The sequence below is a fragment of the Gracilinanus agilis genome, chromosome 5, assembly GCF_016433145.1.
Source record: "Gracilinanus agilis isolate LMUSP501 chromosome 5, AgileGrace, whole genome shotgun sequence".
Lineage (NCBI taxonomy): Eukaryota > Metazoa > Chordata > Mammalia > Didelphimorphia > Didelphidae > Gracilinanus > Gracilinanus agilis.
The window spans coordinates 150,463,647-150,478,096 of record NC_058134.1 but is presented as its reverse complement, the minus strand read 5'-3'; the positions used below and the strand labels follow the sequence as shown (position 1 = coordinate 150,478,096).

At 35.2% G+C, this 14,450-nt stretch overlaps 1 protein-coding gene across 1 annotated transcript in view; it reads right to left on the bottom strand.

Annotated features, from left to right (window-relative positions):
* COG5 (component of oligomeric golgi complex 5) overlaps window positions 1–14,450 on the bottom strand; it is a 441,240-nt gene that overhangs the window by 95,940 nt on the left and 330,850 nt on the right. Inside the window, exons 13-15 of the mRNA XM_044679046.1 lie at window positions 11,147–11,351; window positions 5,479–5,640; window positions 1,998–2,097 (exon numbers count right to left, since the gene is read on the bottom strand). Coding sequence (XP_044534981.1) covers window positions 1,998–2,097; window positions 5,479–5,640; window positions 11,147–11,351 — 467 coding nt within the window. The remainder of the gene's footprint in view (window positions 1–1,997; window positions 2,098–5,478; window positions 5,641–11,146; window positions 11,352–14,450) is intronic.

Sequence of the window (14,450 nt, the reverse complement as noted above, 5' to 3'; positions counted from 1 at the left end):
CCTTGACTGACAATGTCCTCATTACAAAATCTCTTGGTAAATATAGAATTAACTTCATGGCAAACTGGATCCATGAGAATTTTACTGTTGGCAAGCAGTTCAGAATTTTCTGTGGCCCTTCGAACTATTTTCTCCACAGATTGGAATGAAGAAATAAACCATACTTTTTGTGGAAGGTAGAGATGCTAGTAACAGGGAAGACAGGATGAACAGGCTTACTAGAAGAATGAGCTAACGATCATCATTCTAATGGTTTGTTTATAAAAATAGTTCAACAAATTAAAAGAACATTCATTTCAATTAAGCATTTTCTAGGGTACATATATACATATATATGTAGCCTCTTAAGAGACAAAGACAAAAACAAAAAAGGATTTGCCTTCAAAGTGCTTACATTTTACTGGAGAACACAACAGGTATACAAATACAAATAATACAAAATTCAATGCAAAAAATAAAGTGTCTTCAAAGTAATATCAGCTGAGCTTTGAAGGACTCCAGGATCTCCAAGGAGAAAAGCAGAGAAGGGAGAGAGCATTCTAGGAATTGAAGACAGTGAACAGAGGCAAAGGCATAAGAAAAAGCATGTTGTGCAATAAGTTTAATAAAAAAGCCTGTTTGACTGAAATATAGAGCACATGAGAATTACTCATTTGAAATAACTTAAAAAATATTGGGAAGAAAAACAGGAGCCAAGATTATGAAGTTCTGTAAATGCTCACCAAAGGACATTGTATTTTATCTTAAAAAAGATAGGGAGCCATTCAAGCTTCCCCCGAGCCAAGGCACATGGCCAGACTTACACTTTATGAATACCAATTTAGCAGCTGTATGAGAAGCATGTGGAGAAGGGGCAGACAGGAAGCAGAGAGACCACTCGGTGGGCCACTGAAATAGTTCAGGCTAGAAATGATAAGGGCCCAGACTAGGGTAGTATCTATATTGGGCTGCGAGATGTGCGATTGTGCAGCAGTAAATTGTGGTCGAGTCAATTAGACTTTGCGTCTAATAGCATAGGTATTATAATATGGCATATATAATAATACGGAATGATGATGGTATATGTATCATTACATGTTTATATATTATAAACTCTGGACTCTGTGATTCATTCCATAAAGTCTGGTTTGGAGTTTCTATGTATATAAATAAAGTGTTTGCTTCTTAGCATCTTGGAACTTGAATGCTACTTTCCTAACTCTGGGAAAAAGTAATGAAATGCTATTGCTTACTAAAAATGCATACATGCAAATACACTTTTCTACATCACTCTATTAATCATTAAGAACTTTCTGACCTTGTTAGAACCTTTGTGTAATGGGGTTAGTCTTCTTTCTCTCTAAAATCTGGGTTATGGTTTAAATTTTAAAATCCCAAGTGAAAAAGTTGTAACTCCCTCCATAAGGCTTTTGGCTCTCATTTGAGAGAGAATCCAAATGATGAAATGTAATGATTTTTAAAATAAACAAGTTAACCTTGCTATAATTTAAAATGTATACAAATAGTCAACGCAAAAAGAACCACCATTTTTTTGTAGGTTAAACTATATATGATGGCATGAAAGCTGGAAAACTTCATTTGTAAAATGCATCTTTTCTATTACAGTTTCAAGCTCTGCATTTTCTCTAATCAGCTTCTAACTGTCCTAGTTAATTTCATACTTGGTAACCATGCATAAATGGTGCTTGGGAAGGAGAAAAAAGAACCTAGCCAATCCCACTTAGTTGTATTTGGGGGCAATAAGCCTGAAGTTTGGTATGAATGTGACAAAAACCTTTAAAATGACAGTATATTTTCAAACTAGAAATATGGAAAAATCAGATGGGTGGGATATTAATTATCAAATAATACATGAACTTTTAAAATGAATTCTAACTTAAGGTTTCAAAATATTATTAGATATCACAAATTTTTGGCCAATGTTATTACTTTCCAAACTAATTAATAATTTTGACACAGAATAACTTAGAAGTTTATAGAAATGTGAAATTACTTACAAGCTGCTCAGATTTCACACCATATAACTGTATGGTCTTTGCCACATTTTTTGATACAGCTAAAGTAAGGTTTGAGTCAACTGCAGCCACGTTAAGTTCACTGGAAAACAAAATTATTTATTATAAGCAAACTAAAATAATTCACAATCAATTTGTCAACATGGTAAAAGGCAGCAACTCAACCTAAATGCTGTAAGCAGAACTCTTACTTGTATAATTTCAATGATCTTTACCAGGAATTGTCTGCCTAATCGTATTACTAATCTCTACATTTAGCAAGAATCTGGAGACAGATTTCTTAATGGCCAACCACTCATTAATAAAGGCAAGTCATGTGTGGTTTCATAGCTGTGATTAAGAGAGTAAATTGTATACAAATTCTAAAGTGGCACTATTTTTCAAAACCGTTAAGGGCAATTACAGGCAATGCAAATCACAAACATCTGCAGGAAAGGGATAGCACTTGAATGAAAATGGTGACCTTGGGAGGCCATAAGCTAAAAATACAAATTTCAAATGATTCACAAAGATACTGAGTTGCTATAGAAATCTTTCAAATTCATATTATTTCATATATACTAATCTTTTGAATAGAATTCAAAAATGGAAATATGGATGCAATTTGGAATTGGTTTAAATTGGATTGAATGTGAAAATCTACTTCATGTGTGTATATACTAAACTCTAAAGTCTAAGATTAACTGGCAAATTTGATATGACTTCCAGAAAAGTGCTTTACTTAAAACAAATATAGAATCATCTACGTAAAAGTTGTAAGTAAGATCAACTAGACAAGGCCTTTCAAATATGAGAAATGAAAAAACAAGTAAGACTCAAAATCATTTGGAGAGGATACAAAGCATTACTCAAAGTTAGTGTCCAATGTACAAGGGGCAAAAAACATCAAAAGATTCAGCAATGTGCCCTTATACAGATGGTTATGTTTAATTTCAGACTATACACATCAGAATGTCAGGAATTTCTTCCATATTCTCTAAAAGCCAAGTTTTAATGTGGTTAACAAAAATTCTTTAGAGAATACAGGACTACAAATGTGCATTGGGCACTTTGGGGGTCACTGACAACCCATGAGATGACCCTTTTGGAAGGCTTCAGCAAGACTGGAAAGTTGTAACCCCTGTTACTGTCTCCTGGAGGCTATGCGTTTTCATTATTTTATTTTCATTATATTATATTTTTATATATAATTACATTATATATTATATATATTATAATCCTCATTATAATATACAGCTTGATTCATCACAAAAACAAATGCCTCTGTGCCATGGAAGAGAACAATAGACTTACAAAATGTAGGGCTATAAGGGACTTTAGGGGTCATTATTTTAAAGATGAAAACACTGAAGCCCAGAGAGGTAAGCAAAGATCATGTTGCTAGTAAGAGCTGGGACTCGATTAGGTCTTATGAGGACAAGTCTGCTGCTCTTTCCACCCTACAAGGTTTTCTCAATTTGTTTATTCATATTTAAAAAATTCTTTTCATTGTGCCCTCCTATAAGTAGTTCCCTAGACAACTGCCTTCTTTGTATACCCCTAAGTCCTCTGGGTTAATTACATACATATGTAGAAGACAGAATACATATAAAGGAAGAGATACATAAACATTGAATTTAGTGGTTAAGAAAGTAGCGGAGATCAAAATGGGTCTGAGATGATCATACCTAGGTCTCCCTGTCACTCACCTTACTTCCTGCTAGCTAATCCTGTCTAATCCTTATAGCACTAGAATTTTTTTTTAATATATTTTTAAACCCTTAACTTCTTGCCCAGGGTCACACAGCTGGGAAGTGTCTGAGGCCAGATTTGAACCTAGGACCTCACGTCTCTAGGCCTGGCTCTCAATCCACTGAGCTACCCAGCTGCCCCAAAGTCATGATTGGGAAAATCAAAATAGTAAGAGCCCAGGGAAAGAATTATATCATCTCTAAATTGTGAGCAAGGATTTTGGCCTTTATATCATACTTCTGTCTCTGTATTCTCCTCTCTTTTCCCTTTGCTACAATATATAAGTCCCATCTGTAAGGTTATATGGCCCTAAGTTATCTTTAACTAGTTCTGCAACTTCCTCCATAAGCTATTTTGCCTTCCTCAGGATGCTAGCTGCAAATGCCTAGTATTAATATTTCAACAAGCTATTAATTACCACAGGGACTGCAACAGCCTCAAAGGCATCCTAATCTGGATAATGGTAAGCTATGATATTTGCAAGAAAGCCCTCCTCTGTTATCAGGCATTCAAGAAACATATCACTAGAGATTCATTCCCTTTTGGGGGGCCTTTGTGGCTGTCAAGATTTCCATGAAGAATTATAAACAGAACATCCAGACTTATAACATCAGTGCCCTCTGTAACCTTTGGTAAATCACAGCAACCTCTATATTTCTGTGTCTTAATTTATGAAATCATTAAAAAAATTAAATGGAGAGTGCAGATCATTAATTATATGTAATGTTAGGGATTTACTATACTGTATGGAATTAAGTTTGCTATGCTACTTTAGCAAAAGCACAATAATGAAGATAAGCCACATTTAGAACATATTAAAAGTTTTATCAATACAAATTTTAAGTCCTCATGTATTACATTTTCTAATTCAGTAAAAGTTTTTTGGTAGTTTGATAGGTATAGCACTAAATAGGTAAATTAATTTTGGTAGAATGGTCATTTTTATTATGTTAGGTCATCCTATCCATGAGCAATCAATGTTTTTCCAGTTGTTTAGATCTAGTTTTAATTAGGTGGAAAGGGTTTCATAGTTGTGTTCATATAATTCCTGTGTTTGTCTTGGCAGAGAGATTCATAAGTATTTTATATTGTCTAGGGTGATTTTTTTTTTCAGCTTTTTTTTTTAAACCCTTGTACTTCGGTGTATTGTCTCATAGGTGAAAGAGTGGTAAGGGTGGGCAATGGGGGTCAAGTGACTTGCCCAGGGTCACACAGCTGGGATGTGTCTGAGGCCAGGTTTGAACCTAGGACCTCCTGTCTCTAGGCCTGACTCTCACTCCACTGAGCTACCCAGCTGCCCCCCCTGTCTAGGGTGATTTTAAATGGAATTTTTCTTTCTAACTCTTCCTGCTGTGATGTATTGGAAATATATAGAAATGCTGATGATTTATGTGCGTTTATTTTGTATCCTGTAACTTTGCTGAAGTTGTTGATTACTTCCACTAACTTTTTAGTTGAATCTCTGGGATTTTTTAAGTAGATCATCATGTCATCTGCAAAGAGTGATAGCTTGGTCTCCTCATTGCCTATTTTATTAGCTTCAATTTCTTTTTCTTCTCTAATTGCTATTGCTAGTCCATTCATTTATAATTCTAATTCTTTGAGTGCCTGGAGTTAGCATTTACTGTTAATCATCTTCATTTGTAAAATGATCATTTAGAAATGATACAACATAACTTATTTTTAACTTCTGTTTCTGAGTCCCACGTACCATTTTAAAAAACGCACATACCTGGCTATGGTTTTAATGATGCTGTCAAGTTCATCAGGAGAAGGTGGATTCCGGCCACCCGGGGGAAATACCAGATTGATAGGATCAAAGAGTCGAGATAATGATTTTGAAAGGTAAGCCGCTTCATATGGTTGCAATGAGTCTTTTAAAGCCTTTTCTGGACTATAAATACAAGAATTTGGAAAGATGAATTTAAATTTTACAATGTTAAAAGATATCATTAATCCTGATGAGTTTGATTTCTTCTCTCCCCTAATTCTTCAGGTCTTTTCCAATAAAACTACAATGGCACACCTTCTATCAAGAAGACCATCTTGGTGTGATAGGATAATATAGAAACCTGAGCATCAATCTCTTACCAAAATACCTAATTAAGTATGCCACAGATATGCAAATTTAATGATATGTGCTATCTATATATGTCACATACCATACATCAGTATACAATATGTTAAATCAACCAATCTAGATTTAAAGGACAGTATATCAAAAACTCATTAATTTAAGCATCAATTCCAACTGAGGTTAGGCTCAACTTGACCTGTTTAATAAATGTTTATTGGCAGACATGATGAATTAAGATGATAAATAGGAGTATAGGGAAATGTATAAATACTTGAAAAAATAAACTGCACTAACTAGATATGTGGCAACTTTGACCATCCGAACCACAGTTGATAATTAGGTAATATACACTTTCTCCAAGGGAAGAAAGCCAGAGCAGGTGAGACAGTGGTGGATAGAAGGTCTGGGTGCTATGATGCCTAGGGTCATGAAGACTGAATGACTGCATGGCTGAGCAACAAAAAGACAAGATAGATATCACAAAGTTTATGCACTATAGGGCTCTGCTTGAGTAGCTTCTGAGAATATCTGAGATATTCACTCAGAGCTTCTTCACTAATAGTTTGCACACAATTCTAACAAGTTTGCTTATCTAGTTGCCCAAAACATAGAAAAAGAGAAGAGAGAAAGCTATTCTAGGCAGCCCAAGAGCCAGTAGTGAGGGTGATAGTTAATAGCAAGAAAAGGCTGGGGGGGACTATAAAAAGCAGACCCACGCCTCCCCAAATTATGGGACCCTGAAGTAATATACAACACAATAGACAAACAGACATTATATATACCTTATGAACCTTTGAGGCCATGATTGAATATTTTTTTCTCATATGTTCTTATGATCTTATTAGTATAAAAACTCTCAATGACCCACACAAACTGCCACCTTCTCTGAAACTTACAATCTTAAGGAGTTGCCCGAGAGAGCTGGTTATCTGATAGCTATCCAACCAGCACATGTCAAAGGTAGGATCTGAACCCAAGTCCTCTGGTCTCTAAGGCCAGTTCTCTGTCCACTACAGCATGCTTACTCTCAGTGTGTTATAGCACAGTAACATCTATAGTTACGACAAAGGAATGGATAACTGAAGTCAGGAGAAATTTCTGATATGACCCAAGAATAGTACAGACAACTACATTTAACTAGGTCGATTAGGCTTGATCCTGTCTAGAAGTAATGATATTATTAATAATTTATTGTTGGCTCAGCTGTTTTCAGCCATGTCTGACTCTTCATAACCTCATTTAGGATACTTTTGGCAAATACGCTGCAGTGGTTTGCCATTTCCTTCTCCAGCTCATTTTACAGATGAGAAAACTGAGGCAAACAGGAGTAAACGACCTGCCAAGGTTCACACAGCTAGTAAGAAATATAAGACAGATTTGAATTTAGGAAGATGAACCTTTCTGACTCCAGGAACAGCATTTTATATACTGTGCCACTTCCCTGCCTTGATTAGTAACTACTGATATTCATATAACAATTTGAAGATAACAAAGTGATTTACATACATTACACTTCATATAATCCTTCTCCTAACTCTGTGGTATGGATATCATTAGCTCTGTTTTTCCAAAATGAGTCAAGAAGGCTAAGAAAGGGGCCAATAGTTTCATAGCTAGCATGTTCTAGAGGTGGAATATGAACCAAGACCTTTCCTAACTTCAAGTCTAGCACTTTTTCATTATACCCCTGTAACACAAAGGATACGCTATTTGATTTTGCTCCAAATCTAATCTGTGATCATTTTTTGTTAGCATTCACTGCCCTCTCTCTTCAAAGTTATAATAATCTCTTCCTTGTCATATCATGGCCTTTTCTTAATCATCATCCTTGACTTATTTTCAGCATTTGACATTGTCAATCACTCTCTACTCTGTTATTCTCTTCTGTTTGGGTTTTCATGATACTACTCTCTCCTGGTTCTGCTCTTACTTATCTGACTACTAGAATTCCTTTGCTAGATTAGATCTTCATGCAGGTCACATCCACTAGCCATGGGTATCCCACAGGGTTGGCTCAAGTCTTCTACTGCTCTCCCTTTGTACTATTTTATTTGGAGATGTTACAGACTGTCACAGATTCAATTATCATCTCTATGCTGATGACTCTCAACTCTACTTATCTAGACCAATCTCTCTATTCACCTCATATTTTGCATCTCTAATCGCCTATTAGACATCTCAAAATGGATGTACTGATGACATTTTAAATTCAACACACCCAAAATTAAACTCATTTTGTTTTCCTCTAAACTTTCCCTATTTCTTCCAAGGGCACTCATCCTCCCAGTACCACAGGCTTGCAACCCAGGTATCATCCTTGACTCCTCCCTATTTCTCACTTTCCCATATGCAATCTGTAGCCAAGGCCCGAAAATTTCATTTTTGTTAAATCTATTGAATATGCCCCTTTATCCCCTCTGGCACTGCCAGTACTCTGGTACAGGCCCTTGTCATCCCATGACTGGCCTATTACAATAGGTGGTTGGTTGGTCTGCTAACTAAAAGTCTCTTCTCATTTCAACTCATCCTTAATTCAGTCACTAAAGTGATTTTCCTAAAGCACAGGCCCAATCATGTCAAGTCCTACTCAATAAACTCTAGCAGCTCCCAGTCATCTCCAAGATTATATAAATATATACTTACTTATCTGTCTTCTTACATCCTTCCCTACAACATATGTTGCTTGATCTAATAATGCTGGCCTCCTTGCTGTTCCATTTTCCTGACTCTGGGTATTTTCCCTGGCAATCTCCCATGACTGAAATGCTCTCTGTCCTTATCTCTACCTCTTGGCTTCACTAGCTTCCTTCACTTCCTTCTTTCAGCTAAAATTCTAACTTCTACCGGAAATATTTCCCAATCTTCCTTAATTCTAGTCCCTCCCTTTGCTGATGATTTCCTATTTATTCTGCATGTGGCTTGTTTATACACAGTTGTTTACATGTAGTTCCACTGTTAGACTGGAAGCTCCTTGAGGACAGACACTATCTTTTGCCTTTTTGGGAACTCCAGTGTGTAGGACAGTGCCTGGTGTACTCTAGGCTTTAATAAATGCCAAATGATTGATTTGGCCTAGCATTCAAAGAACTGGGAAGTATACATATATGTTTTTAAACCCTTACCTTCCATCTTGGAATTAATACTGTGTATTGGTTCCAAGGCAGAAGAGTGGTAAGGGCCAGGCAATGGGGGTCAAGTGACTTGCTGGGAAGTGTCTGAGGCCAGATTTGAACCTAGGACCCTCTAGGTCTCTAGGCCTAACTCTCAATTCTACTGAGCTACCTAGCTGCCCCCCTTTTTATGTTTCTTAATTAAATTCAATTCAACAAATATTTAGACAGCAACTATTATACATAAAACACTATGTGAAGCACTGAGTAAAATAAGACATAGTCTTTGAATAGAGAGGGAAAATTATTTTTCCACATATAGGCTTTCTTTGGACAAGTTTTTTTCTGCTCTAGATTCTCCTCTTCCTCCTGTCTAGTACCTACCTAGTACCTGTTTCTTTTCTGAAATCATAGGTGCTAGTAACTTCCAACCTCATTAACTAGAATTTCCATGCCTGTGACGAATGGATGAAAAAAAAAGCATTGTTTTAAGTGTTTACTATGCACATAGCACTGTGTTAAGCCCTGCAGATATAAAAAGAAAATTAAGACAGTTGTTGCTATCAAGGAGCTCACATTCTAATGAGGGAAACAATAGCTATGGAAGGTTTCAATGGAAAGTTAGATGGAAAGGTCTAATGAATCTTAGGTAGCACCATCAAAACTGATGGTAATGCCTTTTCTTTAAAGTCATTTCCACTAATAAGATTATGTCAAACGTTGGAGGGGATGTGGAAAAATTGGGACACTAACACACTATTAGTGGATCTGTGAACTGATCCAACCATCTTGGAGAGCAATTTGGAATAATACCCAGAGTTATAAAACTGTGCATACTCTTGGACCCAGCAGGGTCTGTTTCCCAAGGAGATCAAAGAACAAGGAAAAGAATCTACATGTCCCAAAATATTTATAACAGCTCTCTTTGTGGTAGCAAAGAACTAGAAATTGAGAGGAAGCCCATCACTTTGGGAATGGCTAAACAAAATATGGTATATGATTGTGATGGAGTACTACTGTGCCATAAGAAATGATGAACATAATAATTAAAAAAAAACTTGGGAAGAGAACTACATGGGATAATGAATAGCAAAATGAATAGAAACAAGGGAACATTATATATATATATATATACATGCACACACATAGAAAACCATAATTCACATAATACACATGTGGGAGAGGCTGAAGTAATTACAAATCAATTCTATTAATAAAGAAATAAAAATAAAATTAAAAAAAGATCATATTAGATTCTGATGCTGAGCCATTTGAGAGTACCACAAACTCTGGTGGTTAAGAGGATTGTTTTTGTTGTTGTTGTCAGTCTTCAGTAACTGTGATTATAACAACTTCAGGTGTTCCAAGTCTAATGTAAAGGATCCTGGACTGCCTTCAATGGGTTCTCAAGGAAAATGGTTGGGAGGGGGTCAATATGGATGGTTGTTGTTGATTAATCTACATGGCACATGTAGCCTCCTGTCTCTCCCTTGGGGTGCCTTGCTGCTTCAGTGATGTTGGGCTGCCTACCCCATGGGAAACCAATCAGATATGACTAATAGGGGCACTACCACACTCCAGAAAACGCTTAGTTCTTGCCAAAATCACGGACCATACATTAGGCCACTAGTCAGAGGACCTGGGTTTAAATACTACCTCTGGATTAGTCAGTTAACCTCTTTGGCATCTCAGTTTATTTATCTATAAAGAAAGGAGATTGGACAAGATGAACATCAAGGTGCCAGAAACTTCCCTTATAGCTTCCCTAAATTTTTCGAGCTCTAAATAGTTTTCTAGATCTATGATTCTCTGAATTTCTCAAGGCCAAAATGTCCCCTCTTACATTAGCTGATTATAGATATATTTTGCCCTGCTTTAACCAGTTGTATGCTTGTCTTTCTGGTGACTGTGAACTGAAGGTGCTCCTGTTCCCACATTCCCTGTGTTCCTTGGTCCATCAAAGTTAAGCCATAAGATTTCCTATTGCTTAACTCATATTTTATTAGCTTATCTACTTCTGTGGAAGTTTCTAAGTCTCTTTTAAAACAGTTGCCACAATCTAAACATGCACAAAAATTCAATGGATGAAAATGAATATCTTTTGTAAAATGTAGAGAACAATGTATTCACACATTTTCAAGTTTCTTTAAAAACTAAACACTCTTAAAATGATCTGTCTCAATAGAATTAATAAACCAATTGAATATACATACTCATAATCCTGTTTTTTCTGCATGAATATGTCTTGCACATCATCTTCTATTTGCTGTAGGTCAATGTAGAGGTCTGTGGTTCCACTTGAATTAAAATTACCTTGAATATTTTGATTATATTGTTGAAGACGTTTCCATAAGTCATTATAAAGACGCAATAACTTAGGATATTCACCTTCAAATGCTTGCTTCAAAAACACAGAAGCTACAAAACAAAACAAATGACTAAATAAATGTATTCTCTTTTCTCTCTCTGTCTCCCTCTCTCCTCCCTCAACCCATTGTTAAAGTACAGTTTTTTGCAATATCAATACCAGCTCTTCTAGAAAAACCTTTTGTTCAGAAAGAGGTTTGGATTATCATTCATCACAAATTTTGAAGATTATTTAATATATTTATTACCATTTTTCTCTCACCATTTTCATGGGTGCTAGAAAAGCTGGCTATGGAGTACTTTGCCAAATGATATATGATTTAAACCTTAAGACATTTTGGCAATTCATTATTTATTTCTACCATCTCCAAAGGAGAAAAAAATACTTCGTATCACTTTTATTTACAAAATGTGTAAAAAAATACTCCAAGGACAAAACCAATTTTTAAAACACCATGCTATAGAAAGCTTTAAAAGTAGTACAGTTCTACGAAGAGTGGCTAACTCCAAGTTGGAGATTCTATTTCTTCCCATTCTATCACTGAAAAGGGGGCCTAAAGACTCTTTTCCATCTAATTTTTAGAAATATTTGGTGAACATAAATTAGTAAAAATAGACAAAAATATTTGTATACAAAAAATAAATGCAAAGATGTTAAGAATTTAACTGATAGGGCATTTCCTACGTCATCTGAGTCAGTGAAAGGAATATTGGACTAGGCATGAGAAGATGATCTCTGTACTACACTAAATGAGATACAAACTTCTGAAACTTTTTCTTTAACTATAAGATGCAGGTAATAATAATACCTGCTTAGTCTACCTAGAATTATAGAATCTTAAAAGTCATTTAGTCCTATCACCCATTCTCTACATGGGATTTTTCACTTATACAAAATTCACTGCCTCATAAGGAAGGACATTAAGTGATAGTTTTTCATGATCTGCAGCTACATGATGTCAAAGTATAGTAGTATTCATCAAAATTTGAGGTAGCACAAAGGGTAATGATTTGATTGGACATATCTAGACAGCATATGACCAGTTATGCAAAAAGTGCCATAAAAGATATTTAAGAATATAGTACTAAAAAAGGAACTAATATGGTTATCTGACAAGAGTAATAAATGGAAAGCCCAAGTAATGCACTGGTTTTCAAAAGCCCTTCAGCACAATAGATACTCTATAGTTAATTTGTGGGAGAACTTAAATAATAATTACACAGGTTGAAAAAATATAAATAGATTAAATGCTGCATTTTTACAGCAATCACCCATTTTAATGTGATCATGGACTAATTATAGTATAATGGCTAACAGATACCATGGCAATTTCTATAAATGGTCTTTCAAACCTTATCTCAGCTACTAGGTTAAAACTTATATAGTACTTATTCTAGTGCCTGGAACATAATAAGTGCTTAACAAATCCTAGTTTACTTGCATAGCATGTTTTTAGTGCTTCAGTTACTTTATAGTTGATTTTCTCCAATTTTGTCAAGCAAATGCCACATGAATCTCTTGAATTAAAGTATACTTCAAGCTCAAGTTGCTACTTGTTGAATAAACGAATGAATGCTACTTAAGAATTTTGCAAGGTTAACAGCTACTTAACAAAATTTGGTTATACACTCAAATTTCCAGAAAGTTTTATTGAGAAATTTTTCAGACATTAAATTTAAAAAAACAGTTTATATAGCTTTATAAGCATTTCTAAGGGTAAACTGACAAGTTGACATATAAGGAACAATCATAATGAAAAGAAAAACAATGCTTTCAAATTCTAAATCCTTCAAGTGGTAGTGTTCATTTATCTGTCCTTATATTCATATTTAGAAAAGCAAAGAAATTAAATGAAATCCTCTCCACAAGTAATGATATATGTGAAGTGTCTTACAAACCTAACGGCAACATAGAAATGATAATAATTATTATTACTTAGAAGCTGCAACTGAACAAAAGCAATATAGAAACACAAAATTTTAAATAATCAGCACCCATAAAAATAAAGAATACAGACTTTCTGAAAGTGTACTTTTAAATGCTTACGGTGTTAATGGAGCATTTTTTTCCCTTCTGAGTGACCTAAATTCATTTTTCATTAGTCTATTAGAATAGAAATGCTTTCTTCCTTGACTGGCCTCACAACATAAAGTTCTACTAGTCATAAATATTTGCTATCCCAAAGGACATTTTCTAAAAGTAAACTGTATTTTCTACATATTTTCTGTCAAAACATTTCTTTTTCTTATACTTGGGCAATCTGTTGTACTGCCTGATACCTTTAACATTTAAATGTTTGCATGTCCCTAGAGTTGTAAGCACTATGTTATCCTTTGGGACTGTTAAATGCTATTTAAAATGTCAGGTACTTCACAGGTTTCTTTAGGGAATTCCCAAAGGAAGTTATTAATAAGCTTATACTATCAAGACAAAAAGGTTACCTGGATACGAAGTGAGTAATAATAATAATAGCTACCATTTATATAGTGCTTACTATGTGCCAGGGACTGGGCTAAGCACTTTACAAATACCTCATCATTTGATCCTCACAACAACCTTGAGAAGTAGATGCTATTATCCCCATTTTACAAATGAGGAAACTGAGGCAAACAGAAAGTGACTTGCCTATGGTCATATAGATTTATTAAATGTCTGGAGCTAGATTGGAACTCAGGACTTTCTAACTCTGGGCCCATCACTCTTATCTACTGAGCCAATGATGAGCTGGAGGAATTCTATGTGAACTGGAACGACTTCCAGGAATTGATGCAGAGTGAAAGGTGCAGAACCAGGAGAACATTGTACACAGAGAACTGATACACTGTGGTACAATCAAATGTAATGGACTAGTTTCAGCACCATGATTGGAACTACTGGAGAGACATAAGCCTGTAAGTATATCCTTTTTACCTGAAGAACCTTACTTAGTAAGTAGGATACAAAACTAACAGTGATAAAACAATTTGAGAGCAAGCCCTATGTACTGGGTAAATGCAAAAGGAATTCAGAGAAGGTGAAATCCATGTGTACTGGTTAGTCAGTGAAATCCTAATGAAGGCAGAAATGCATCTGTATCTTAAAGAATGAGAGTATTTACATAAGCAAAAAGGAGAAGGGAAAATACTTCAGAAAGGGAAATACTATACAGA